Source organism: Meles meles, chromosome 2 (assembly GCF_922984935.1).
Source record: "Meles meles chromosome 2, mMelMel3.1 paternal haplotype, whole genome shotgun sequence".
Classification (NCBI taxonomy): Eukaryota; Metazoa; Chordata; class Mammalia; order Carnivora; family Mustelidae; genus Meles; species Meles meles.
The window spans coordinates 90,576,538-90,602,886 of NC_060067.1; the positions used below are offsets into that span (position 1 = coordinate 90,576,538).

Consider the following 26,349-nt stretch of genomic DNA (forward strand, 5'->3'; position numbering starts at 1 on the left):
TAGGCTCTGCCTCCATGGAGTCAGAATGAATTTCACTTTATACCCGGTTCCCAGGGAGTTTGGATCTTGAAATTATTATTCAGTAAGTGTTTTCATCCCTCACTGTATTTGTAAATAACAACCTTGATCAGAGCTCGAATTTTCTTACCTTTGATGAGTATACCAGAAAGCTTGTTCCCCAATTCAACTGACTAACAATTGACGATAAAATTTGCAGGAATGCGGGTGCCTGGGTGGCTCAGTGGGTTAAAGCCTCTGCCTTCGGCTCAGGTCATGATCCCAGGGTCCTGGGATCGAGCCCCACATCACGCTCTCCGCTCAGCGGGGAGCCTGCTTCCTCCTCTCTCTCTGCCTACTTGTGATTTCTGTCTGTCAAATGAATGAATAAAATCTTTTAAAAAAAATTTGCAGGAATGAAAGCAAAAATATGTCTAAGACCTAGGTATTCTTCATCTGGAAAGCTCTAAAATGACCAAAATGTCAGTAGTTTTGCTAAATTCTCTTTTGTTCTTATTATCCAGTTAAATGACTCTTGAATATGCTTTTCTAAGTTTGTCCTTTATTAACATTTGCTATTATTATTAATACTGCTATTAATAATATTTTGAACTCATGAGTCTGTCAGAAATAATACTAATAAGGAGACATTGTCTTTCTGGCTTATGTAGCTGGGTCTCAGAGCTGAGTCTGAATATTTGTAGATTGACAATAGCTTGAATCTCAATTTCTTATTCATCTCAGAATCTTAAAGCTATCAGTTACATTTCTAAAATCTTTGCAAACAATCTGATCATTCCAATCTGGAATAGCTGTAACAAAATACAAGCTTTCAGTACTATCAATTGAAAGACATCTGATGCCTTGCCAAAATTTGTCTCTTCAACAATTGAGGAAGCAAAATAATGTAACATTAAACTAGCTGGCATGCGAGTACAAAATATTTTTTTCATATAATACTTCGGTTGTTGTATTCGTAGTGTATTCTCCCCCTGGAAAGCAATGTTCTTCATCTGGGCAGTATGCATACATACTCTGGTCAAAGAGCATAGCTCTCTTTCACCAAACTGAAAAAAAGTTGTGGGAGATTGAAAAAATAAATAATTAAAGAGCCTATTGACCTCAATTCCATTTTAAAATAGAAAAGAAAGTACAAAACCATTAAGAATGTAAGGAATGAAGGAAAAATGACACTTCACAACAAAAGAACAATCAAAAATATTTCTCATTCGAAATATGTCCCCACAGGAAATATGTAAGGATCTGAAAAATGCAGCATTACAATAGTAGTTGGCTGCTTTCTGTTCTTTTGATGCTGGTTCCTCTAACTGAATTGTTCTTGTATTAAAGATTAAGTATGACTTCTTATATGAAAAAGAACATGTCTGCTGTTTGGAGGAGTGGGCCAGCCCTGCACACCAGAAAATCTATACCACCTTCATCCTTGTCATCCTCTTCCTCCTGCCTCTTTTGCTGATGCTTATCCTGTATAGTAAAATCGGCTATGAACTTTGGATAAAGAAAAGAGTGGGGGATTGCTCAGTGCTTCGAACTATTCATGGAAATGAAATGTCAAAAATAACCAGGTCCGTTTAATGAAATATTCACCTCTGTTTAAAATATTTGTAATTAGTTGTGCTTGAAGGAGCAGGTGCTGGAAATCTCTCAATTCCTGGGAAATGTAGCCGAAGTGCCATTTGTAATTCATGTTTAGGGAATGGGCTGACTTTAAACTTTGAAGATTTTAGGTATGGTAGGAGTTTAGAAAATTTGGAAAATTGTTACATTTTCATCTCCATGTCAGTATGACATGGGGGTAAGGGCTGTGGTCTTCTCTTTCCCACCACTCACCAGCCACATGGTGTGGACTAAGCCTCCTGCTTTCTTCCTATGTAGCAGGGAGCTTCATAAAAATCCATCCTCACTTCCTCCTACCCAAAAGTGATGCTCAAATGCATGAGATATATATGGAAATCCTTTGGTGGTCAGAGTATGCTATTTACTTTAAATTGTTATTATTGATATAACACTAAAAGCTTTCTTTTCTGAACATATTCATTAATTAAAAAAAAACACAATTTACTGATATGGCACTTGTAGTCCATATGGTTATTTTTAATCTACGTGGAATGGCTATTACAAACAAAAACAAAAACCTTATAGGGAGTTTTGTGGTTTGGTGAAATTGTCTCATTTTTCAAGTGTGCAGCGACCTCTGGTGCCCAGTTTGTATGAAGCAATCCTCCCTGTCAGCACCGGTGCTGGACTATTGCGCACCTTGGGACTTATTGCTGATTTAGCTCTCCCACTTCCTCAGAAGAATGCTCTTCAGTATAAAGTGAATAAGAGCTTAATACTGAAGTTAAGCTGCATAACTTTGAGCCTGCTCTACCTCTTACAGTTTAAATACCTTACTGGTCATCTGACTTCGCAAGTGACATAAACTTCTCCGTGCCTCAGTTTCTGCATCCATTAAATGGCTTACTGAGAAGATGAATGACATAATCCACACCAAGCATCTAGCCGAGGGCTTGACCTATTATGAGCACACATCATAAGGGTGTTTATAATATGAGAAATATAGGAAAGTCGGTTAAAGCAATGGGAAAAATGAGAAACAGCCCACAATTAACCTGTCATGAACTTTATTAATATGGGAAAAATTAAGGTTGAGAAATTTGGGCACAAACTTTAATAACTTTGATATCAATGTGACAAATTTTCCAAGAAGTCAACTAATACAATGTATCCTTATGGGTCCAGGAAGAAGAAGCGAGCTGTCATTATGATGGTGACAGTGGTGGCTCTCTTTGCTGTGTGCTGGGCACCTTTCCACATCGTCCACATGATGATTGAATACAGTGAGTGCTTTCCATTCTCACTGGATAGAAGTTTTAGTTCATTTCCTGCTAGAATGGACAATGAATCATAGAAATTTATTGTTACTCACTTGGGTAATCAAATATCAAACATTTAATGGGTTTCTTCCTTTCATGTTTTCAAGACCACCAGATCATTACATGGTAGATAATTATATATGACTTTGACCAAATTTTTAATAATTACAGAAGATACAGAAACATGTTTGAGTTTCTTTCATGCCATGCCTCCTGTTCTCCATAAGCCATTCAGACACTGGAGAAGTGTGACATCCTATGAGTGTTCTCCATTTAGATTAGAATACTGCCTTGAACCACATAAATTTAATAACACCTAGGATTTCAGCCAGACCCTCACTGTATTACCTTTGATAATCTGAGACTTAATGTAATTCTCAGGTGATGTGTTTCCATAACACAAGCGAACATATAACATCTGCTTCCAGTTTACACAAAGCTTAGAATAAAGTAGAAATGCAGTAAGCTCCCTAATATGTGCTGGGCGCCAGGCTGCGCTTGTGAGGCAAGATCCTCTATGAATGAGGACACATCACAGAGCTTATTTTTCTTCTGACATCAGATGGCTCTTCCCAGAATTGTCTTGAGACTTTTACACCTTTGTCCACTTGTCAAAGTGTAAGTGGTCGGTAAAGACAGAGGACAAACAGAAATTCTATTTTCTGCTCATTAGAACATAATGCATTCTAGACTATTAATTTTTATTTCAGGTAATTTTGAAAAGGAATATGATGATGTCACAATCAAGATGATTTTTGCCATAGTGCAAATAATTGGATTTTCCAATTCCATCTGTAATCCCATTGTTTATGCATTTTTGAACGAAAACTTCAAAAAAAATTTTTTATCTGCAGTTTGTTATTGCATAGTAAAAGAAACCTTATCTCCAGCACGAAGGCATGGAAATTCAGGAATTACAATGATGCAGAAGAAAGCAATGTTGTCCCGGAGAGAGAATCCTGTGGAGGAGACCAAAGGAGAAGCATTCAGTGATGGCAACATTGAAGTCAAATTGTGTGAACAACCAAGGGAGAAAAAATATCTCAAATGACATCTTACCCTGTTCAACTCTGAGCTTTCTGAGAATTCTGCTTTAGGCAGCAGACACTAATTATAACAAGGTCTTCATAATTAGTACCATTTATAGCTTAATCAGAAGAGAAAATTTTTATGTTTAATTAACACATAATGTATTATTTGCTTTAGGGGTACAGGTCTGTGAATCATGAGTCTTACACAATTCACAGCACTCACCTTAGCACATACCCTCCCCAGTGTCCATAACCCAGCCACCCTAACCCTCCCTCCCCCCGATCCCAACCCTCCAGCAACCCTCAGTTTGTTTCCTGAGTTTAAGGGTCTCTTATGGTTTGTCTTCCTCCCAATCCCATCTGGTTTCATTTTTTCCCTCCCTACCTTCCACAACCCCTGCCCTGCCTCTCAAACTCCTCATATCAGGGAGATCATATGATAGTTGTCTTTCTCTGATTGACTTACTTCCCTTAGCATAATACCCTCTAGTTCCATCCATGTCATTGCAAATGGCAAGATTTCAGGTTTTTTGATGGCTGCATAGCATTCCACTATGTATATATATATATACCACATCTTTTTTATCCATTCATCTGTTGATGGACATCTAGGCTCTTTCCATAGTTTGGCTATTGTGGGCATTGCTGCTATAAACATTTGGGTGCACGTGCCCCTTCGGATCACTACATTTGTATCTTTGGGGTAAATACCCAGAAGTGCGATTGCTGGGTTGTAGGATAGCTCTATTTTCAACTTTTTGAGGAAACTGCATACTGTTTTCCAGAGTGACTGCACCAGCTTGCATTCCTACCAGCAGTGTAGGAGGATTCCCCTTTAGAAGAGAAAATTATTTTGAGCAAATGTTGAAGATTTTTTTTATTCTTGGAATGATAAAAAGAAGTAAATCATTTTTCATAAAAATATGACAGGCATGAAAGCACAGTTTTAAAAAATTAGTAAACCATCCTTCTAGATCATGGATTTAAGCAAAAACGTGTACAGAAATTAATGTTCTTGGGTAGTAGTATTTCTCCCAATGCAGTCCATGTAATATGAATTTAAAAAAAAAAAAGATTTATTTATTTTAGAGAGAGAGGTGGGGTGGGGCGCAGAGGGAGAGAATCTCAAGTGGACTCTCCACTGGGCAAGGAGCCCAGTGGGGAACTCCATCTTAGGACCCATGAGATCATGACCTGAGCCAAAAGCAAAAGTCGGGTGCTTAACCCTCTGAGTCACCCAGGCACCCTTGTAATGTGACTTTCTATGTATTGCTAAATTAGATTAGGAAATAACTTTAGAAATTACTCCTTCTTTCTTAAGTTAATAGTTGAATACAGTAATGTAATTTTCAGTGTACTGTTGAAGTTTGGTAATACAGATTTTTACAAATGAGTTCTGTTCAATAATCGTAAAGTCAGAGAAAATGAAGAAGCTGCAAAATGACAGAAGAATGAGATTAAGACGCAGATGCCTGGGTTTGAGCTACTTACAGGCCTATCATCTACCATAGCCTTGATGACCGGCAAGCCACCGAACCACTTTAAGTTTCCGTATTTTCCCTTGTAAACTGGGGTGGTGCCTCTTCTGCCTCGCGGGACCCCTGCCGGTGCTTTGAACTCTGAAGCAGCCTCGAGTTCTGAAGCATGTTCCAGGCCTCCCCATTCTGTTCCCTTTTGCTTCCCAAGAATGGCCCTCAACCCTGTCAAGCTTTCCACCTCTTCCTGGTTGGTAGCTGGTTTCTCTCATCAAAAAAGGAGATTTCTGTGATCCTCATGAATAGGTTGACTGTAATATATATATATAAGGTAATCTAACTATCTCAACTATTTCTATTTTTAAACCCCTTATTTTACCAGAGGAATGAAAGACTGATTGTTATGTAAAAGGACTTATAGATGTAGTTAGTAGAGGAAAGAAAATCAGCTCCTAGACCATGAGATTTTACTGTGCCTGAGACTGACCCTCAGGAGAGCGAGGCCAGGAAGAACAACAGAGTTCCCCTTCCATATCTCTGACCTAAATCTCACTTCAACTTAACCCCTTTTCTTTCCAGTCTTCTCTTATTACCTTCAAATGTCATGGAACTGGTGACCACATCCCAGGGCCTATCACTTTCCCTTTAACATCTGAGATTCCCAAAGTCCTTTCAGAGCCTCTTGGGTCAAGTGTTTCTTCTGCCTCCAGTTTTCTAGTACTTACTCTTTCTGTCAGGAAGGACAGAGAGGAAGTGAAGCTCAAGAATTCTCAGGGTATTTTACTTGTGAAGTTTTAAGGTTTGGAAACCAGAGAACTCAGGCCATTGGGATCTTTCAAAATATAGACATTTAACTTTATAGGTGTGTCAATATAAGGATGAATAAAGAAATAAAAATGAAGCACTGTGTGGTATTAAGAAAAAATGGCAATATGACACAAAATTAACAAGGTCTGGAGAAGAAAACTGATGATTTGGTTTGGGGTAAAATGGACTTATTATGGGTTATGTGTGTGTACCTCCTGTTATGACTAGCTACCCTGCGGCAAAACAATAATTGTCCTCAAATCATTAAGCCATTATATATAAATCAGATTCTCTGATTTTGGATATCCTTATTTAATCAGTAAATATCCATCAGACTCTTCCTAAATTTGATGTACACATGTTCTTAATGTAACTTAATGATGAATGGATAAATCAACACTGTTACTGAACATTTAATTATGAAGATTAGAGATTTTTTAAAATTCCTAAACATTGCAGAGCTTGATCTAAAAACATTTAGGTATTAAATTATAATTTAAATAATTACTCTAAAATGTCCAGACATTCTATGAAAGACTCCCCCCCACACTGAATTAATGCCATTCTAGAAACAAAAATAGAACACTTTTTTTTTAATTGTCCTATAAACATGCAATCTTTTTACTCTGTTGTAAAGGTTTAGAAGAGAAAACTGGTCTTATTCATTATTGAGAAACTGTTACAATTAGCCAAAGCAGTTCTCAGTCCAGTCTGGGCAGAGTCCTGACAAAACTGTAACAAGCTGACAAGCCCACAGAGAGTTGATCTTGGATTTGCAAAATCCAAGTCTTCCTCTTGCTTTCCTCTGACTTTGCAGCCCCCTGAGTCTCTTAGGTACTTTGTCCTCCACCCAGGCACCTGCTTCTCCCCCTATTTATTTCCTTTGCCTTGGGCTGCCACTCATTTTATTCTATCTGATTTCCCCTTAACTTGTGTTAAAGTGAGAACTGAAAAGGTGTCTTTGGATCTGGGAGGTAGGGATGTGGAGGGGTACAGAAAGCTATTCATTAAAACCATTCATTAGCATTTGGTAAAATGTCTATGAAGTCAGTGAAAAGATATGCATCACTGTTCGGGCCTCTAAACCTTTTATTTTATTATGGATCATTATGCCAAAAAGAGCTGTGTCTTTTCTTCTTCTCTACCAAAACAAAAACAAAAGGAAAAAAAAAAAAAACACCTCTTTTATCATAGTTTGCAATGGACCAGGATATCAGCATTCTGCATGCTAGTTTGACTAAAGATTAATTTCTAAGCCCAAATATGTTTTAAAAAGAAGAATGAAGTTGCAGGGCCCATACTACCTTGTTTGAAGACCTATTATAAATTATAAATTATAATAATCAAAAGAGGGTGGAATTGGCTTAAGGATAAACATATAAGCAATGGCAAAAGAATAGATACCAGAAGTGGATGCGCATATATATGGACAACTTATTTTGACCAAGGCGGCAATATAATTTACTGCAACAGACCTTCAAACGTTGAAACAGACCCACCCATGAAAAAGTGTAGACTGCCTACGCTCTTTTTCTTAGATGTTGTTCTCATTCACTTATTTAATAATATTTTTGGAGTTCCTGCTATGTGTCAGACCTAGACACCCTATTTCCATTTCAAAATCAAGAAAATCCTTTCTACTCTGAACCACAAGAGGCTAAACAGTGTTGGCTGGCAAATGAGAGAACAGCGAGAAGAAAGTCATAAAATCAGGTAAATCTATATACTTAAAAAACATGCATAGCTTTACGGGTTTATATCTCAGGCCCTTTGCCCTCTTTTTCACTCAGATTTTTGTTTTCTAGAACTGAGATTATGATTCATCTATGAAAGTAAAAAATCAGAAAGAAACAAGATAAAAGGACATAAAAATATTCCAATTTGTATATTTAGAATCCTGAGAAGACAGGACTTAGTGAAATACTGTGCCAATTTCACTGGTTTCTGGTCACCATGTCAGATTCCTAGGCTGTTTCTATGTTTACAAAACTGTGTTAACTCAGGAAAACCTAGATATGAAGAAACCGTTTTTTAAATTGAATTGAATTATTATTATTATTATTATTTTTTTTTTTTTTTGAGAGAGAGAAAGAGTCCATGAACACAGGCTATGGGGAGTAGCAGAGTGAGAGGGAGAAAGAGAATCTCAAGCAGACTCCATGTTGAGCCTACAAGGCTCAATCTCATGACCCTGAAATTATGATCTGAGCCAAAATCAAGACTCAGATGCTTAACTGACTGAGCCAGGTGCCCTGATACCATTTTTAAAAGGAATCTTTGATGAGCTGGAAAAGGCAGTTTTTTAAAAAGGCGATTTCAATGAAAAAGAGCATCTGGGAAACCTATAATTATAGCTCCTCTTTATAGGAAGTAGACATTTTGAGTGTCAGTTTTTCTCTAGGCTCCACAGCCTGAATGGGTTCAAAAATAATTAAAGAATTTTTTTATTTAAGATATCAGATTGTGTAAACATATTTATTTTCCCTACTAAAGTCCTACCAGAATGATAACAAAAGAGTAATGAAATATATAAACCCACAGCATTGATGAAAAATGGAGGGTAGTCACCATGGATGAGAATTTTCAATAAATTACTTGAAAACAAAAATTAAATGTTGATTATGAACATCATAATCATGAAGAAAAACAGAGGAAGTTATAGGTTAGGATATACCTGTTGTGCCCAAGTTTCGTATCCAAGAGACTACCAAGAAGCCAACACCGATGCGATCACACGAGGGTTTATTCAGCAAGCTTAAGCTTGGGTCCAAGCATACCCGATGCAGCGGAGTAGGGACTTGGACCCTGAACCAGATTACAGTCAGAGTTTTTAAAGGCAGAGTAGGGGTGGACTCAGCAGTAGGTGATTGGGCCATGACTGCTAGCCCTATGTTCCTGTTTTGTTCTTGGGTTTTTTTTGACATGATTTAATACAACGTTAAGCTATCCTATTCCTGATTGATCTTTGGTATGGAGTGTTGTTTTCGAAACCTTTGGTGAGCCTTCCTTGAACCAGGGGTAAATGAGTTGGGTAGGTGAGGACAAAGGGGATGTTAAGAAGGGCTGTCACGGGGGGTGTCTGGGTGGCTCAGTGGGTTAAAGCCTCTGCCTTCCACTCAGGTCATGATCCCAGGGTCCTGGGATCAAGCCCCACATCTGGCTCTCTGCTCCGCGGGGAGCCTGCTTCCTCCTCTCTCTCTGCCTGCCTCTCTGCCTAGTTGTGATTTCTCTCTGTCACATAAATAAAATAAAATAAAAAGAAGGGCTGTCATGGTAAAGAAGACTGCCAGGATATTGGAGGCCTGGTATTTGTCAAGCCAAGGTTGTTTTTCCCTCTAATGAGGCATTAACATGAAGACAATTGGGAGTTTCCTGGTGAAATGTCACATATCAAACATCCTTGTCAGTGAGTTTTAGGTTTAGAAGAAAGTTAACTTTATTTACATTTTCTCATTACATTACCTCAGTCTTCTTCAGTTTTATAGAGGGGAGGGCAACATTAGGGCTTAGGGAACTGAGTTGTCTCTGGAAGTTGGGCTACTGATAAGATAGCTTCTTTGTCGTAAATTACTAGGACATTTGTAATTAAGGGAGACTCCTGTCTTGCAGGATTGTGAGTTCTGCAAGTTAACTATTTGTTTTTCTTTTAGGGCAGCCAGGGGTGGCTGAGGAATGTCACACCTATTACCGAGGGAGAGCAAGGTGCCAGCTTTTGCTTTGTCCTCAGCCAGCCTTCTGCTCCCTCATCATTCCCCTCTGAACAATTTTGACCCTTAAACCTTTAAGGTAGTTGAAAGTGGAAGGTCTCATCTTCTGTAACTTCTTCCTGCTGAGTAGGGGCATAGAGTTGTCCCTACCTACTGGGGTCAACACTAGCCAGTTGGGGAATGTGTAGGGGAGTTATGAAAGACAGAGGCAGCTGAGTCCAGGGGAGACTGCTCAGGTGATCTTCCTGAGTGAAAAGGATCATCTGTGGAAGTTATGACAGTGAAGGAGTTGAAGTCAGGTGAGGAGACATGGGAGAAAATAGCAAAACATGATTAGTGTAACAAAAAGAAAATGAAGCTCAAATAAGTTTTAAAGGAGAGAGGGACTGTTTAAAATGCTAACTTGAGTAGGTCAAAACCCAAGAAATATTTTGTGATAATCTGGAACATCAAGATGGCTGCACTTATGTCAGGGCCAGACTCGAGGTGGGTACAGCCTTGTTTTTCTTGGCCTCCACACTGTAACTAAAGTAGGGGAAAGTTCAGGCCCTGGTCACAGGGGCCTGAGATGGTTGCCAAAGCTAAGATGTCTGTACTTGTGCTAAGGCTAAGCTTGACGCGGGTGTGACCCCGTTTTTCTCAGCCTCCACAATACCCAGAGAAGACCAAAGCAAGAAGAGGAAAATATTCTCTTTAGCAGAATCCTGAAAAGACTTGAGATATTTTAGATGGTATCTTAGAGGGATAGTGAGAGAAAAATATTGGTAAAAGGGGGAGGAATACCTTGATGATTTGTCTACATCCATCCCATTATTCATCATGTACAAAATGGCCATAACAAAAGCGTTTACTTCTCAGTACTTAACACTTCCTCCCCCACCCACAAACACACAGATTTCCTTTTGAATGATTTTGGAGAACTACAGCAGTTGGTGTGACCATTGGCAGAAACCACAGGGTTCTGGAATACCAGACAGTCCTAGTGTAATGAATCCACACCACCAATCACCCTAATCAAAGCCAGCCACTTGCCACCATCAACCACTGTTCACGGAGCTCTTGGCCAGTTCTCTATTCTGCCTCCTTAAAGGATTGTTAGACATTTTAGAACACTCTGAAAAATGAAGGAACGAGACTATGATATAGATAGAATACTAACTCTAGAATAATCAAATAGACCAAGGTAACAAAAGAAAATCTAGAAATGAATTTAATTAGTGCTATTCTCACAGAAATGTAAGAAGATACCATCTTTAAAAGACCATCAATAAAGCATGCTACAAAGGGAAAAAATTGGATTAATAAAACTAAAAAATTAAAGATAGACTGCTGAATTTTAAAATAGATAATTTGGGGCACGTGGGTTAGTCAGTGGGTTAAGCTTCTGCCTTTGGCTCAGGTCATGATCTCAAGGTCCTGGGATCGAGCCCTGCATTGGGCTCTCTACACAGCAGGGAGCCTGCTTCCCCCCTCTCTCTGTCTGCTGCTCTGTCTGCTTGTGATCTCTCTCTCCGTCAAATAAATAAATAAAATCTTTAAAAATAAAATAAAATAGATAATTTACTCATCTTTATTCCCCATACATTTAAGAGGAACCCAAAAAATTTTCTTCACAAGTGTTTCCTAAATTATATTTGTATGGCAAACCTCTTGAGGCTATGTCTCATTCATGGTGTTGTCTGGACACAGATGGCACATTCAAATGGAGTAATTCAGGGTGACATTAATAAAAGGACAATTTACAAAGGAGTGAGCAGCTTGCAGAAAACAGAAGGGTTGGTGCTGTACCAGCTGCTAATTATAGCAAGGCAGTGTTCCCATCCCTAGGCCTGAAGGGCAGACAAAAAGATTGGGAAAGATGAGCAGGAGGAGGCAGATGGAGAACAGGAAGGGAAAAAGAAGAAATTGAGAGACAGTGAAAGATTTGTGTGTAGGGAGCCATCTAGTGAAGCTGTAACCATGGGTGGAAGTGTGAGCCAGCCCATGCTACTCTTCAAACACAAATGCACCAACCAGACTCATGCTCCCTCTGATCTGCAAGGAGACTCCATTCCCCCAAATAGTCAAGAAGCAAAGGAGCCCCCTTGATCCAGGCATGTAGTAGAATGAGGCAGGTAGGTGATTCTGGGTGGAAAAACAGAAAATATCCAGTACATGAATGCCTGAACATCTTCAGTCACACGTTCACACTTAAGTGGTGGTTAGGTAGATATAAAAGTCTAAGTTCTCAGTTCATTTCTTTCACTATATCTAAATCCAGGATGTTTGTTTGATTTCACTGTAGCTGTTTAGAATTCTGATGTTGTTTTGAGATATCTTCTTTCTCTTTGGCATCTCTTAAAATTTGCTCTTTGACTTAGATCCTGTAAAATCTTATCACCATGTATTTAGATGTGGTTTGTTTGCCCCCCCCCCCCCCTTTGGTACTCTTTGAGTACTTTCAGTCTGAGGTTTCACATCTTTATTTCTGGAAAGCATTAGTTATTATTTCTTCAAATATTTCCTTCCCTCCTTTTATTTTCGTTTTTTGCCTTTTTTCATTCCAGAATTTCTATTCTATGGATTTGACACTGCTACTTCCACTGTCTGTTTCACTTAATTTTTCATTAATGATTTTTTTCATTTCTTTAAAACTTCCTTGATGTCTTCTGGAAGAGTTTCTTTTTTTTTTTTTTAAGATTTTATTTATTTATTTGACAGACAAAGATCACAAGTAGGCAGAGAAGCAGGCAGAGAGAGAGGGGGGAAGCAGGCTCCCTGCCAAGCAGAGAGCCCAATGCGGGGCTCGATCTCAGGACCCTGAGATCATGACCTGAGCCGAAGGCAGAAGCTTTAACCACTGAGCCACCCAGGTGCCCCACTGGGAGAGTTTCTTAATTTAATATTCTTGCTCAATAATTTTTTTCTTTTTCTTCCTCTACTCTGTCTTTTGATCTTGTCTTATGATATTTTTATTTCAAATTTTATATTTTTCATACACAGCATAGCCACTTGATTTTTTCATTGTAACTATTTCTTTTTCATAGCACCAGAATCCTCCTTAAGATTAAAAAAAAAATTTAATCAAAGTATAGGTGAGCTCTGTAACATTTCTTGAAGAATATTTATTATGCTATTTTTTAACATTTTATTTATTTACTTATTTATTTATTTGAGGGAGACAGAGAGAGAGAACATGTGTTAGTAGGTGGAGGAGCAGAGGGAGAAAGAGAATCTCAAGCAGACATAATGCTGAGTGCTGAGCACAGAGCCTGATGTGGTGCTCACTCTCATGACCCTGAGATCATGATCTGAGCTGAAATCAAGAGTGAGATGCTCAACTGACTGAGCCACTGAGGTGTCCCTTTTATGCTTATTTTAAATTCTCAATATCCTCATTCCGTTTATTTTGCATGACTACATAGATTGTTTATTCTACCCTCATCCTTTAATAGTAGCTGTGTTTTTCAGCTGTTTCCATAATTTATTCTGTGTGTTCTTATTCCCTCTTAAAGTGTTAGAGATCTTGGCTAGTAATAGGCAGGAAGCCTGAAGAGGTGCTGCATCCAAGTGCTGCCCTCTTTGTGAGTTTATAGAAAGAGAGGATGTCCCTCAATGGGGCAGAGTTGCTAGCACCCTAATTCAGACTATTCTGTTCTTGTTTGTTCCTCCCCCCATCAAGTAACCTTGGCCATTTTATCCCAATGTCAACTGAATTCCTTTTTCCAATGAGGATGAAGTCATCACATTTTTATTCTATCCATTTATTTATCCATCCAATACATATTTATTGAGTGACTTCTATATGCCAAACCTGCATTTACAGGATAGTTTGCTCTACTCATTAGTTATTAGTCCGTAGAATGGACTTTGAACAAAACTGTCTGATGATCTTGAAAACAAGCAGACACATATAACTTTACTAATTAGTCATTTTCAAAACTTTTGAGAAGATGATAAAGCAAGAATTTATAAAATGTGCAAAAGCGTACATACTTATGCCTGTTAAATAATTGTTTATACTTTAAATGCAGCCTTATTTTTTATTAATTACTTTTATTAACATATAATGTATTATTTGCCTCAGGGGTACAGGTCTGTGAATCATCACACTTACGCACTTCACAGCACTCACCATATCACACACCTTCCCCAATGTCCATAACCTAACCACCCTCTCCACATCCCCCAACCTCCAGCAATCCTCAGTTTGTTTCGTGAGATTAAGAGTCTCTTATGGTTTGTCTCCCTCCCAATCCCATCTTGTTTTATTTATTCTTTTCCTACCCCCCAGTCCCCACGTTGCATCTCAACTTCTTCATATCAGGGAGATCATATGATAATTCTCTTTCTCTGATTGACTTATTTCGCTAAGCATAATACCCTCCCGTTCCATCCATGTCATCACAAATGGCAAGATTTCATTTCTTTTGATGGCTGCATTGTATTCCATTGTACATATACACCACATCTTCTTTCTTTATCCATTCATCTGTTGATGGACATCTAAGTTCTTTCTGTAGTTTGGCTATTGTGGACACTGTTGCTATAAACTTTCGGGTGCATGTGCCCCTTCAGATGATTAGATTTGTATCCTTAGAGTAAATACCCAGTAGTATAATTGTTGGGTCATAGGGTAGCTCTATTTTCAACTTTTTGAGGGACCTCCACGCTGTTTTCCAGAGTGGTTGCACCAGCTTGCATTCTTACCAACAGTGTATGAGTGTTCCCCTTTCTCCACATCCTCTCCAACATCTGTCATTTCCTGACTTGTTAATTTTAGCCATTCTGACTAGTGTGAGGTGGTACCTCATTGTGGTTTTGATTGGTATTTCCCTGATGCCGAGTGACGTGGAACACTTTTTCATGTGTCTGTTGGCCATCTGGATGTCTTTGCAGAAATGTCTCTTCATGTTCTCTGCCCATTTCTTGATAGGATTATTTGTTCATTGAGTGTTGAGTTTGATAAGTTCTTTACAGATTTTGGATATTAGCCCTTTATCTGAGATGTCATTGGCAAATATCTTCTCCCATTCTGTCAGTTGTCTTTGGTTTTGTTAACTGTTTCCTTTGCTGTGCAAAAGCTTTTGATCTTGATGAAATCCCAATAGATCATTTTTGCTCTTGTTTCCCTTGCCTTTGGTGATGTTTCTAGGAAAAAGTTCCTGCGGCTGAGCTCAAAGAGGTTGCTCCCTGTGTTCTCTTCAAGGATTTGGATGGATTCCTGTCTCACATTGAGGTCCTTCATCCATTTTGAGTCTATTTTTGTATGTAGTATAAGGAAACAGTCCAATTTCATTTTTTCTTCATGTGGCTGTCCAATTTTCCCAAAACCATTTGTTAAAGAGATTGTCTTTTTTCAATTGGACATTCTTTCCTGCTTTGTCAAAGATTAGTTGACCATAGAGTTGAGGGTCTGTTTCTGGGCTCTCTATTGTGTTCCATTAAACTATGTGTCTGTTTTTGTGCCAGTATCATACCGTCTTGATGATTACAACTTCGTAATAGAATTTGAAGTCTGGAATTGTGATGCCACCAAACTTGGCTTTCTTTTTAAACTTCCTCTGGCTATTTGGGGTCTTTTCTGACTCCATATAAATTTTAAGATTATTTGTTCCATTTCTTTGAAAAAAATTAATGGTATTTTGATTGGGACCGCATTAAGTGTGTAGATTGCTTTAAGAGCATAGACATTTTCACAATATTTGTTCTTCCAATCCATGAGCATGGAATGTTTTTCCATTTCTTTGTGTCCTCCTCAATTTCTGTCATGAGTACTTCATACTTTTCTGAGTACAGATTCTTAGCCTCTTTCATTAGGTTTATTCCTTAGGTGTCTTATGTTTTGGGGAGCAATTATAAATGGGACTGACTCTTTGATTTCTCTTTCTTCTGTCTTGCTGTTGGTGTATAGAAATGCAACTGACTTCTGTGCATTGATTTTATATCTGGACACTTCATTGAATTCCTGTGTGAGTTCTAGCAGTTTTGGAGTTTTCCACATAAAGTATCATGTCATCTGCAAAGAGTGATAGTTTGACTTCTTCTTTGCCAATTTGGATGCTTTTTATTTCTTTTTGTTGTCTAATTGCTGAGACTAGGACTTCTAGTACTATGTTGAATAGCAGTGGTGATAGTGGACATCCCTGCCGTGTTCCTGACCTTAGGGGAAAAGCTCTCTGTTTTTCCCTCATTGAGAACGATATTCACTTTGGGTTTTTCATACATGGCTTTGATGATATTGACGTATGTGTCCTCTATCCCTACACTTTGAAGAGTTTTGATCAAGAAAGGATGCTGTACTTTGTCAAATTCTTTTTCAGCATCTATTGAGAGTATCATACGGTTCTTGTTCTTTCTTTTATTAATGTATTATATCACATTGATTGATTTGTGGATGTTGAACCAAACTTGCAACCCAGGAATAAATCCCACTTGGTCATGGTGAATAATCCTTTTAATGTACTGTTGGATCCTACTGGCTAGTATTTTGGTGAGACTTTTTGCATCCATGTTCACCAAGGATATTGGCCTGTAATTCTCCTTTTTGAAGGGGTCTTTGTCTTGTTTTGGGATCAAGGTAATGCTGGCCTCATAAAATGAGTTTGGAAGTTTTCCTTCCATTTCTATTTTTTGTGACAGTTTCAAGAGAATAGGTATTAATTCTTCTTTAAATGTTTGGTAGAATTCCCGTGGGAAGCTGTCTAGGCCTGGGTTCTTGTCTGCTGGGAGATTTTTTATGACTGCTTCAATCTCCTTACTGGTTATGGGTCTGTTCAGGTTTTCTATTTCTTCCTGGTTCAGTTTTGGGAGTTTATATGCTCTAGGAATGCATCCATTTCTTCCAGATTGTCAAATTTGCTGGTGTATAGTTCTTATAATATGTTCTTATAATTGTTTGTATTTCTTTGGTGTTGGTTGTGATTTCTCCTCTTCCATTCATGATTTTATTTATTTGGGTCTTTTCTCTTTTCTTTTTGATAAGTCTGGCCAGGGGTTTATCAATCTTATTAATTCTTTCAAAGTACCAGCTCCTAGTTTCATTGATTTGTTCTACGGTTCTTTTGGTTTCTATTTCATTGGGTTTTCTCTGTTCTCTATGATTTCTCTTCTTCTGCTGGGTTTAGGCTTTCTTTGCTGTTATTTCTCCTGCTGCTTTAGGTGTAGGGTTAGGTTGTGTACTAGACCTTTCTTGTTTCTTGATAAAGGCTTGTATCACTGTATACTTTCCTCTAAGGACCACCTTTGCTGTGTCCTAAAGATTTTGAACAGTTGTGTTTTATTTTCATTTGTTTCCATGAATTTTTTTCAATTCTTTAATTTCCTGGTTGACCCATTCATTCTTTAGTAGGATGCTCTTTAGCCTCCACATATGTGAGTTCTTTCCAGCTTTCCTCTTGTGATTGAATTATAGCTTCAGAACATTGTGGTTTGAAAATATGCAGGGAATGGTCTCAATCTTTTGGTACTGGTTGAGACCTGATTTGTGACCCAAGATGTGATCTATTCTGGAGAATGTTCCATGTGCACTAGAGAAGAATGTGTAATCTGTTGCTTTGGGCTGGAATGTTCTGAATATATCTTTGATGTCCATCTGTTCCAGTGTGTAATTTAAAGCCTTTATTTCCTTGTTGAACTTTGGCTTGGATGGTCTGTCCATTTCAGTGAGTGGGGTGTTGAAGTCCCCTGCTATTATTGTATTATTGTCAATGTGTTTCTTTGATTTTGTTATTAATTGGTTTATATAATTGGCTGCTCCCATGTTAGGAGAATATATATTTAAAATTGTTAGATCTTCTTGTTGTAAAGACCCTTTGAGTATGATAGAGTGTCCTTCCTCATCTCTTATTATAGTCCTGGGCTTAAACATCTAATTTATCTGACATAAGGATTGCCACCCCAACTTTCTTTTGATGTCCATTAGCATGGTAAATTGTTTTCCACCTCCTCACTTTAAATCTGGAAGTGTCTTTGGGTCTCAGATGTGTTTCTTGTAGACAGCATATCAATGGGTCTTGTTTTTTTATCCATTATGATACCCTGTGTTTTTTGATTGGGGCATTTAGCCCATTTAATCCTGGTAACTATTGAAAGATATGAATTTAGTGTCATTGTATTGCCTGTAAGATGACTATTACTGTATATTGTCTCTGTTCCTTTCTGGTCTACTACTTTAGGTTCTCTCTTTGCTTAGAAGACCCCTTTCAATATTTCCTGTAGGGCTGGTTTGGTGTTTGCAAATTCTTTTAATTTTTGTTTGTCCTGGAAGCGTTTTGTCTCTCCTTCTATTTTCAATGACAGCCTAGCTGGATATAGTATTCTTGGCTGCATATTTTTCTCATTTAGTGCTCTGAATATATCATGCCAGTTCTTTCTGGCCTGCCAGGTCTCTGTGGATAAGTCTGCTGCCAACCTAATATTTCTACCATTGTATGTTACAGACTTCTTGTCCTGAGGTGCTTTCAGGATTTTCTCTTTGTCACCAACACTTGTAAGTTTTACTATTAAATGACAGGGTGTGGATGTATTTTATTGATTTTGAGGGGGATTCTCTGCACCTCCTGGATTTTGATGCTTATTCCCTTTGCCATATTAGGGAAATTGTCTGTTATAATTTACTGCAATATACCTTCTGCCCTCTCTCTCTTTCTTCTTCTAGTATCTCAGTTATTCTAATATTGTTTCCTCTTATGGTATCAGTTACCTTTCAAATTCTCCCATTGTGGCCCAGTAGTTGTTTGTCTCTCTTTTGTTCAGCTTCTTTATTCTCCATCATTTGGTCTTCTATATCACTAATTCTCTCTTTCTGCCTCATTTATCCTAGCAGTAAGAGCCTCCATTTTTGATTGCACCTCATTAATAGCTTTTTTGATTTCAGCTTGTTTAGATTTTAGTTCATTTCTCCAGAAAGGGCTTTGATTTCTCCAGACAGGGTTTCTCCAATATCTTGCATGCATTTTTCAAGCCAGCTATCACCTTGAGAATTGTCATTCTGAACTCTAGTTCTGACATATTACCAATATCCGTATTGATTAGGACCCTAGCCATTTGTATTGCCTCTTGTTCTTTTTTTTTGTGGTTAGTTTTTCCACCTTGTCATTTTATCCAGGTAAGAATATATGAGAGAGAGAATAAAATACTAAAAGTGTACAAAGACCCCCAGAAAAATGTAGGCTAACCAAATCAGAAGAGATCTAAAACTGGGAGGAGAATAAAGGGGGGAAAAAAGAAATAAAAATAAGAACTCTTGTGTTACTACTTAGGTGATCATCTGCACAGTAATGAGAGGTTTTGTATAATTCCTCACACTAGAGATCAAAATGCTCATCCCCCTCATCCATTCCCTTTGCTTTCTTCCTGTGAAAGTTTTCTACCCGGTCAACAGTGTGTCTCACTGCTTGTACTAACACCAGCAAGCCAATGCCAGGACTGAAGGATGATTTATACTTGGCTCAAGGTGTAATCTCATTGCTCCTCAAGAAACAGTTTCTTGGGGTCTCTGGATGGCTCGGTCAGTTAAGCATTTGCCTCTGATTCAGGTCATGATTCTTGGGTCCTGGGGTGGAGTCCTGTATTGGGCTCCTTGCCCAGCGGGAAGCCTGCTCTCCCTCTGCCTGTCACTCCCCCTGATTGTGCTCTCTTTTTGATAAATAAATAAACAAAATCCTTAAAAAAAAAGAAGAAAGAAAAAAAAATAAGTTACATACATATTTTATAATTATATATACATATATATAATTAGACTGGTGAAAAGAACATAGCCACCCACTTAAATTTGGATATATTTAGGTCTTTTAGAAGAAACTACCTCTCAAAATTTTCAAGAAAGAAAAACTTATATGTATACAAAAATAAGGGTAAACATGATAAAGGGATGGAATATGACTATAAAGATAAAAAATTTTTTAAAATTCTAAGAAAGGAATTTGTGAGATAAGTTGGTTGGAAAAAGGAAAAAAAAAAAAAAGAGGAGAGAATGTGCTCAGACTGGAGACTAGAAAAAACCCATGTCCTAGATTAGGGTATATTTTGATCTATTAGAAGAAATTGTATCCCAAAATTTTTTAGAAAAAAGAAAACCTATATGTACATCTAAAATAAGGGTAAATACAATGAAGGGATAAAATATGACTATAATAATGAAGGTTTAAAAGATTTCTTTTAGAAAGGTACTGTTAAGATAAACTAGTTTAAAATGTTAAAAGAGGAAAAGTTAAAAAAATAGAATAAGAAAAAAACAAAATTAAAAAAATTTAACTTTGCAAGACTAAAAGATCATGAGGAAAAAGCAATGAATTCTACGCATTGCTTTCCCCTAGCTCTGGAGTTCCATTGTTCTCCTTGATCAATGAGCTTGGTCTTGGCTGGATGTTCTTGCTGATCTTCTGGGGGAAGGGCCTGTTGCCGTGATTCTCAAATGTCTTTGCCTAAAGTGGAATTGCACCCTTGCCAGGAACCCGGGCTAAGTAATCTGCTCAGGTTTGCTCTTGGAGCTTTTGTTCCCTGAACACTTTCTGTATTACTTTGGAGGACAGGAATGAAGATGGCAGCCTCCCAATCTCCAGTCTGGAGCAGCTGAGAGCTCAGGGCCCCACTGCTCAGTGCGCCCTCAGAGAAAAGCAGTCAATCACTCCTGTCACCCTGGTCTCCGGCTGCACTCCAGGCTCACGCAGCCTTTGACTGAGCATTTCTATCTCTGGAGCATGGCCCCATTTGGAGTCTCCAAACCCAGCAGATTCCTGCCACACTGCTCCTCCTGGAGGAGGAAGGTGAGTCTCCCTGGAACTGTGACTTGTGGGGTCCCTGCTCTATGGCAGTGGCCCAACTGTGCCTTGGATCATGGTTTAAGGTAACCCCAATCTGAAAGCTCACTCCTTGGCTCTGTTTCTGTAGTCAGCTTCCTCGCACCAACACCTGGCAGCTCTGTAACCCCATGGGACCAGAGACCACACTGTCCCCACGAGGGTTCCACCTTAACTTAGCCTCAGAGCAATGTCCCTCAGTGTAGCAGACTTCTAAAAGTTCTGATTTTGTGCTCTATTGCTCTGCCACTTGCTGGGAGCTGTCCCCTCCCCTCACAGGCTATCTTCCTGTCACTTCAGATTCACTTCTCCCCATGTCCTACCTTTCAGACAGTGATCAATTTTCTGTTCCTAGAATTGCTGCTCTTCTTCTCTTCTGTCTTCTGTTGAGTTTGTAGGTGTTCAGAATGGTTTGATACATATCTAGCTGAACTCCTGGAATCCAATGTCATTTCAGTCTGCTACTTCATGCCATCTTGCCTCTCCTCCAAAATGCAACCTTATTAAGTGTGAATTCTGAGACACTATAATAGAAGTTATATTGTGATTTCTGCCTTGATGTTTATTGTTACTCAAGAAGACAGAATATGCACATGAAAAGACAATACTAAGGGTGCCTGGGTGGCTCAGTGGCTTAAAGCCTCTGCCTTCAGCTCAGGTCATGATCCCAGGGTCCTGGGATTGAGCCCTACATTAGGTTCTCTGCTCAGCGGGGAGCCTGCTTCCTCCTCTCTCTCTGCCTGCCTCTCTGCCTACTAGTGATCTCTGTCAAATAAAGAAATAAATAAATAAAAGAAAAGACAATACTATACAGCAAAAAATGTGTCAAAGAAGAGATTTAAATATTACTAAGGAAATTTAGAGAAGGTCCTGGAATATTCAAGGAGAGAGTAAAATAACAAGATCTTAAATTTGAAATATTTAGACAAGTTGTGGGGTTAGAATGGTCTGGAGGAAAAAAAATATCTAGGTTAAGGGAAGTAGTGCAAAGAAAGATTCCTGGAAGTGGTGAGGGAGAATCCTATCAAAAATCTGATAAGATTTGTTTTTGAGCAAACACATCTACTGTGAGTAGGGAATAGTGCTTGTAGGGTTAGATTATATGGAAATGGTCCAGAACAGCCAACTATGGGGAATGTGCCAATAAGGGATGATTGAAAGTGTTTCTTAGTAAGCAGGTGGGCCAGATTTAAGTTCAATTTCACAAGTTATCAGTCAATCAAAGCAGCATTGTCTTATAAAATTTTCTAATAGTGCCAAAGAGACAATTCAGATAAGCAGAAAAGGTGAACACAAAAGGAACACTAAAATAAGAAAAGATAACCACTGTTCTATTTTTAATAACAGAAAAAAGTAAGAAGAAAGCAGAAGAAAACAGATAAGGAGGAAAAGAAATTACTTTCTTTGAGTAGATATGAAAAGTTCTCCTCTGTCATCAGGCATAGATAACAGGGGTAACCACAGGAGGAGAGTGGGAAGTGTGTGCAATGTGGCACAGAAAACATTGATAGGGCAGACTTCTGTCAGTAGATGAGATTTCAATTTATCTGATGTCATTGTTCTTGTTGAAAATTTGATGTGGCTGAGCCTCTGGACACCACCTCTTCCTCATCACCTCCCTGGGTGGAAAAGGAAGAGGGTGTTTTTCTCTTTTGAGGCTCTTAACTTACTGGTAATAAGGTCCTCTGATACTGGAATCTCATGGAGGCTTTCAACATTCTGTAGGAGAAATGTTAGCTCTTAAGATTGCCCAAGAACTGATGAAAGTTTTGTGTTTCCACGGTTATAGATGACATCCTTATCCTTAGCGGGTCTTTCATCAGTATGTGCCTGTGTCACAAGAGGGATAGAATAAGCATATATGGTTGATTCACATCCAAGAAGTTACAGTTTACTGAGGGGAGAGAAGCAGTTAAAGAATACCATATTTATTTATTTGCTTTAGCTAAATTAAAGTTAAAATTAATAAAATTAACTCTAACTACAGAGCCTCTATTTCACTGGCAGGAGACTAGTTTAAACATTGAGTCACTGGTTATTCCATCTGCAAATATTAAATTTATTTATATTTTATTATTGCAGAAATGTGTACCTTATTGTGCAGATTTAATTTAAAATGGCTACTCAAATAGAACTAAGTTTTTCCAGGAACATGATTTTCTAAAACAAACTAACAAACAACTACAACAACAAAAAAATGGACACATAATTAAATGAAAATAAAAGAGGCATACTATAAGCTTTCTTTTGGTAAAAAAGAATAGAGATTTGGGCTTCATGTAAAAATAAAAGAATTTAGGTAAATGAATAACTTAAAATTAGAATAATTCAAGCAATTTTCTATCTCCAATAGCTGTTTTGGGTTTTTTATCTGATGATTACCTTGCTTTTACAGATCATTGAGAGTGTAAAACTCAAGACCTAAAACAAAAGTAGATATTCTTATTTTCCTACTAGAATTATAGTACTACTTTTCTCATGCTATAAATCTTTATTGCCTCACATTTGGAAAAAATACAATGGGAAGTATAGTAAATAGATAAAGTCATTTATATTTGGTATTAGAATGCAAGTAGATTTAAATTACAGTTGTGCTTGAGGTTGGAATTTATATCAATTTACCAAAACAGTGAAGTTTTCCTTTACATATACTCATTAATTTAGTATGTATTTATTAAGTGCCTATAGTGGTTATTTTTTTCTCTAATATTGTTTTGTGGTATCTTTTTTTAATTTAATTTTTTTCAGTGTTCCACAACCAGTGCTCCATGCAATATGTGCCCTCCTTAATACCCACCACCAGGCTCACCCAACCCCTTACTCTCCTCCCCTCTAAAACCCTCAGTTTGTTTCTCAGAGTCCACAGTCTCTCATGGTTTGTCTCCTCCTCTGATTTCCCCCAACTCACTTCTCTCCAAATCTCAATGTCCTCCATGTTATTCCTTATGCTCCAAAAGAAGTGAAACCATATGATAATTGACTCTCTCTGCTTGACTTACTTCATTCAGCATAATCTCCTCCAGTCCTGTCCATGTTGATGAAAAAGTTGGGTATTCATCCATTCTGATGGAGGCATAATATTCCATTGTATATATGGACCATATCTTTATCCATTCATCTGTTGACATGCCTATAGTTATTAAAATGCTAGGCATGAAACACAAATTAAATGCTCACTCTGGGAGTTTATAGCCTATACTGGTATAAGAAAGGGATAAAAATTTCGGGTAAAATGGGCAAGTTGAAGAGAACAATACATCAACTACAGAAAAATTAGCTGGTTTGGAATCAGAGGAGGAGGACTATACTGGAGATGGCAGTGAACAGGAATCAGGAATAATCCATGATAGAACTGACCATAAATTGAAAGGAAAAATGCCTTAAATGACCAGACATATTTTCTAAAACTATTAAATACTTGCTAACTCAGAAGCTGATTTGTGGGATATTGAGCTTCTATGCCCTGAGAATTTCTCTAGATGTGGTGTGTGTGTGTGTGTTTATCTTCTAAGAATTTCAATTATTTTTCTATTACTCTGTTCAAGATTTTTCTGAAATATTTCCGCCTTATGTTTTATGCATGATTGTTTGATCTTCAAATTAAGACTGACACTCTTCCAATTGGGACTTCTCAGATCAACTCTTTCCTCCTTATATCTTACTGTGTAGACTTTCTTATATTCTCTGTGACTATAACAAATATAATCAATAAATATATATAAATAATTATGTAATACATAAGTAAATATAAGTAATAAGATAATGTATCATGCTGTTATTAAGGATTAAGAAAACATTTATATAAATGAACCAACACCATGATGCATATGAAAACATTCATTTCATTGATAGTAGATTCCTCACTTGCTCATTCAACCACTGAATTTTTTTTTTTTTTTTGAGAAGTCACTTATTCCAATATTATTTCTGGGAACTGAAACACTTGACATAAATAACTTCTTTCTGGCTGAGAAGGGGAAGAAACCTCTCTAACAAGGCATGTAGAGAGTTAGATTTGGTTCATTTTCATAACAGTAAAAATCTTTAATGATTAGCAATAAAAAATTAAAAACTACCTTTGTTTTTAAGACACCTAGATTTTTTTTTTGCAATGCATTTCACATAGCATAAAATTTGCCATTTAAAAATATGAAATTCAATAGTTTCTATTATTCATGAAGTTGTGCAACCATCACCATTGTCTAATTTCAGAATATTTTCATTACACCAAATCAAAACCTTGTACTCATTAGCAGTCACTCTCCACTATGCCATTTCCTAGTCTCTGGAAATCACCAATCTACTTTCTGTCTCTGTGGGTTTCCCTATTCTGGCACCTATTTGCCTATTCAACCTATTCTTAATAACAACAAATAACAAAATAGAACAATTATAACAATGTACTAGAATAAAAGTTACGGGAATGTGGTCTCTCTCTGAAAATATCTTATTGTACTGTACTCGTCCTTCTTCTTATGGTCATATGGGATGATGACATGTCTCTGTGAAGAGATGAAGTCAGATGAATGACAAAGGTATTGTGATGGCTTAGACTACTATTGACCTTCAGAAGGAAGATCATCTGTTGCCAGACCACTGTTGACCACAGGTGACTGAAACCATGGAAAGCAAAACTGCAGACAAAGAGGGGCTGCTGTAGTATTTATTATGTTGTTGTATGTACCAGTAGTCCATTCCTTCTTATGGGTGGATATACCACTTATCAATTCATCAGTTGATGAACATTTTTTTCTGCCTTTTGTCTATTATGAAAAATGTTGCTATAAACATTCAAATTGTGAATTTTCGTTTGATCATATATTTTCAGTTCTGCTGGCTACTTAGGTTGGAATTGCTGGATCATAAGCTAACCCTATGTTTAACTTTTTGAGGAACTGTCAAACTGCTTTTCACAGTAATTACACATTTTTTCAACCAATACCAATGTTCAAGGATTCAGATTTCTCCCCAATCTCACCACACTTGTTACTCTCTAATATTTTTTATTACAAACGTCCCAGTAAGTATGAGGTCATATTTCATTGTGGTTTCAAGTTTGCATTTCACTAATGATGTGTATATTTTCATGAGCGTATTGTCCATTTGTATATCATCTTTAGAGAAATATAGAATCAAATCCTTTGCCAATTTTTTAATTGGGTTATATAGGTTTCTATTGTTGAGTTGAAGGAGTTCTTTATATATTTGAAACTAACTCCTTATTAGATTTATGATTTGCAAATATTCTCACCTATTTTGTGGATTATCTTTTCACTTTCTTAACAGTGTCCTTTGATATACAAAAAATTTAAATTTAAATTTCGATGAAGTCCAATTTACCTCTATTTTCTTCAGTTGCTTGTGTTTCATGTCATATCTGAAAAAAACATGCTTACTCCAAGGTAACAAAGATTTAGATGTATATTTTCTCCTGAGAGTTTTAGAGTTTTAGCTACTACATTAGAACTTTCATCCATTTTGAGGTAGAAGTCCAAATTCATTCTTTTGAATATGGATATCCAGTTGTCCCAGTTCCATTTATTGAAAGACTAGTCATTCCTTCATTGAATGGTTTTAGCACCTTTGTCAAAAACCAACTGACCAAGAATGTTTAGATTTATTTCTGGACCTTCAATTCTATTTCACTGATGTAT

General features: G+C 37.5%; 1 protein-coding gene across 1 annotated transcript in view; it reads left to right on the forward strand.

Moving 5' to 3' along the window:
* The window catches only part of QRFPR (pyroglutamylated RFamide peptide receptor), a 43,608-nt gene extending 39,663 nt beyond the window's left edge, over window positions 1-3,945 (forward strand). Inside the window, exons 4-6 of the mRNA XM_045984567.1 lie at window positions 1,348-1,583; window positions 2,761-2,858; window positions 3,605-3,945. Of these exons, the coding sequence (XP_045840523.1) occupies window positions 1,348-1,583; window positions 2,761-2,858; window positions 3,605-3,945 (675 nt within the window). The remainder of the gene's footprint in view (window positions 1-1,347; window positions 1,584-2,760; window positions 2,859-3,604) is intronic.
* Window positions 3,946-26,349: the final 22,404 nt, after the last annotated feature.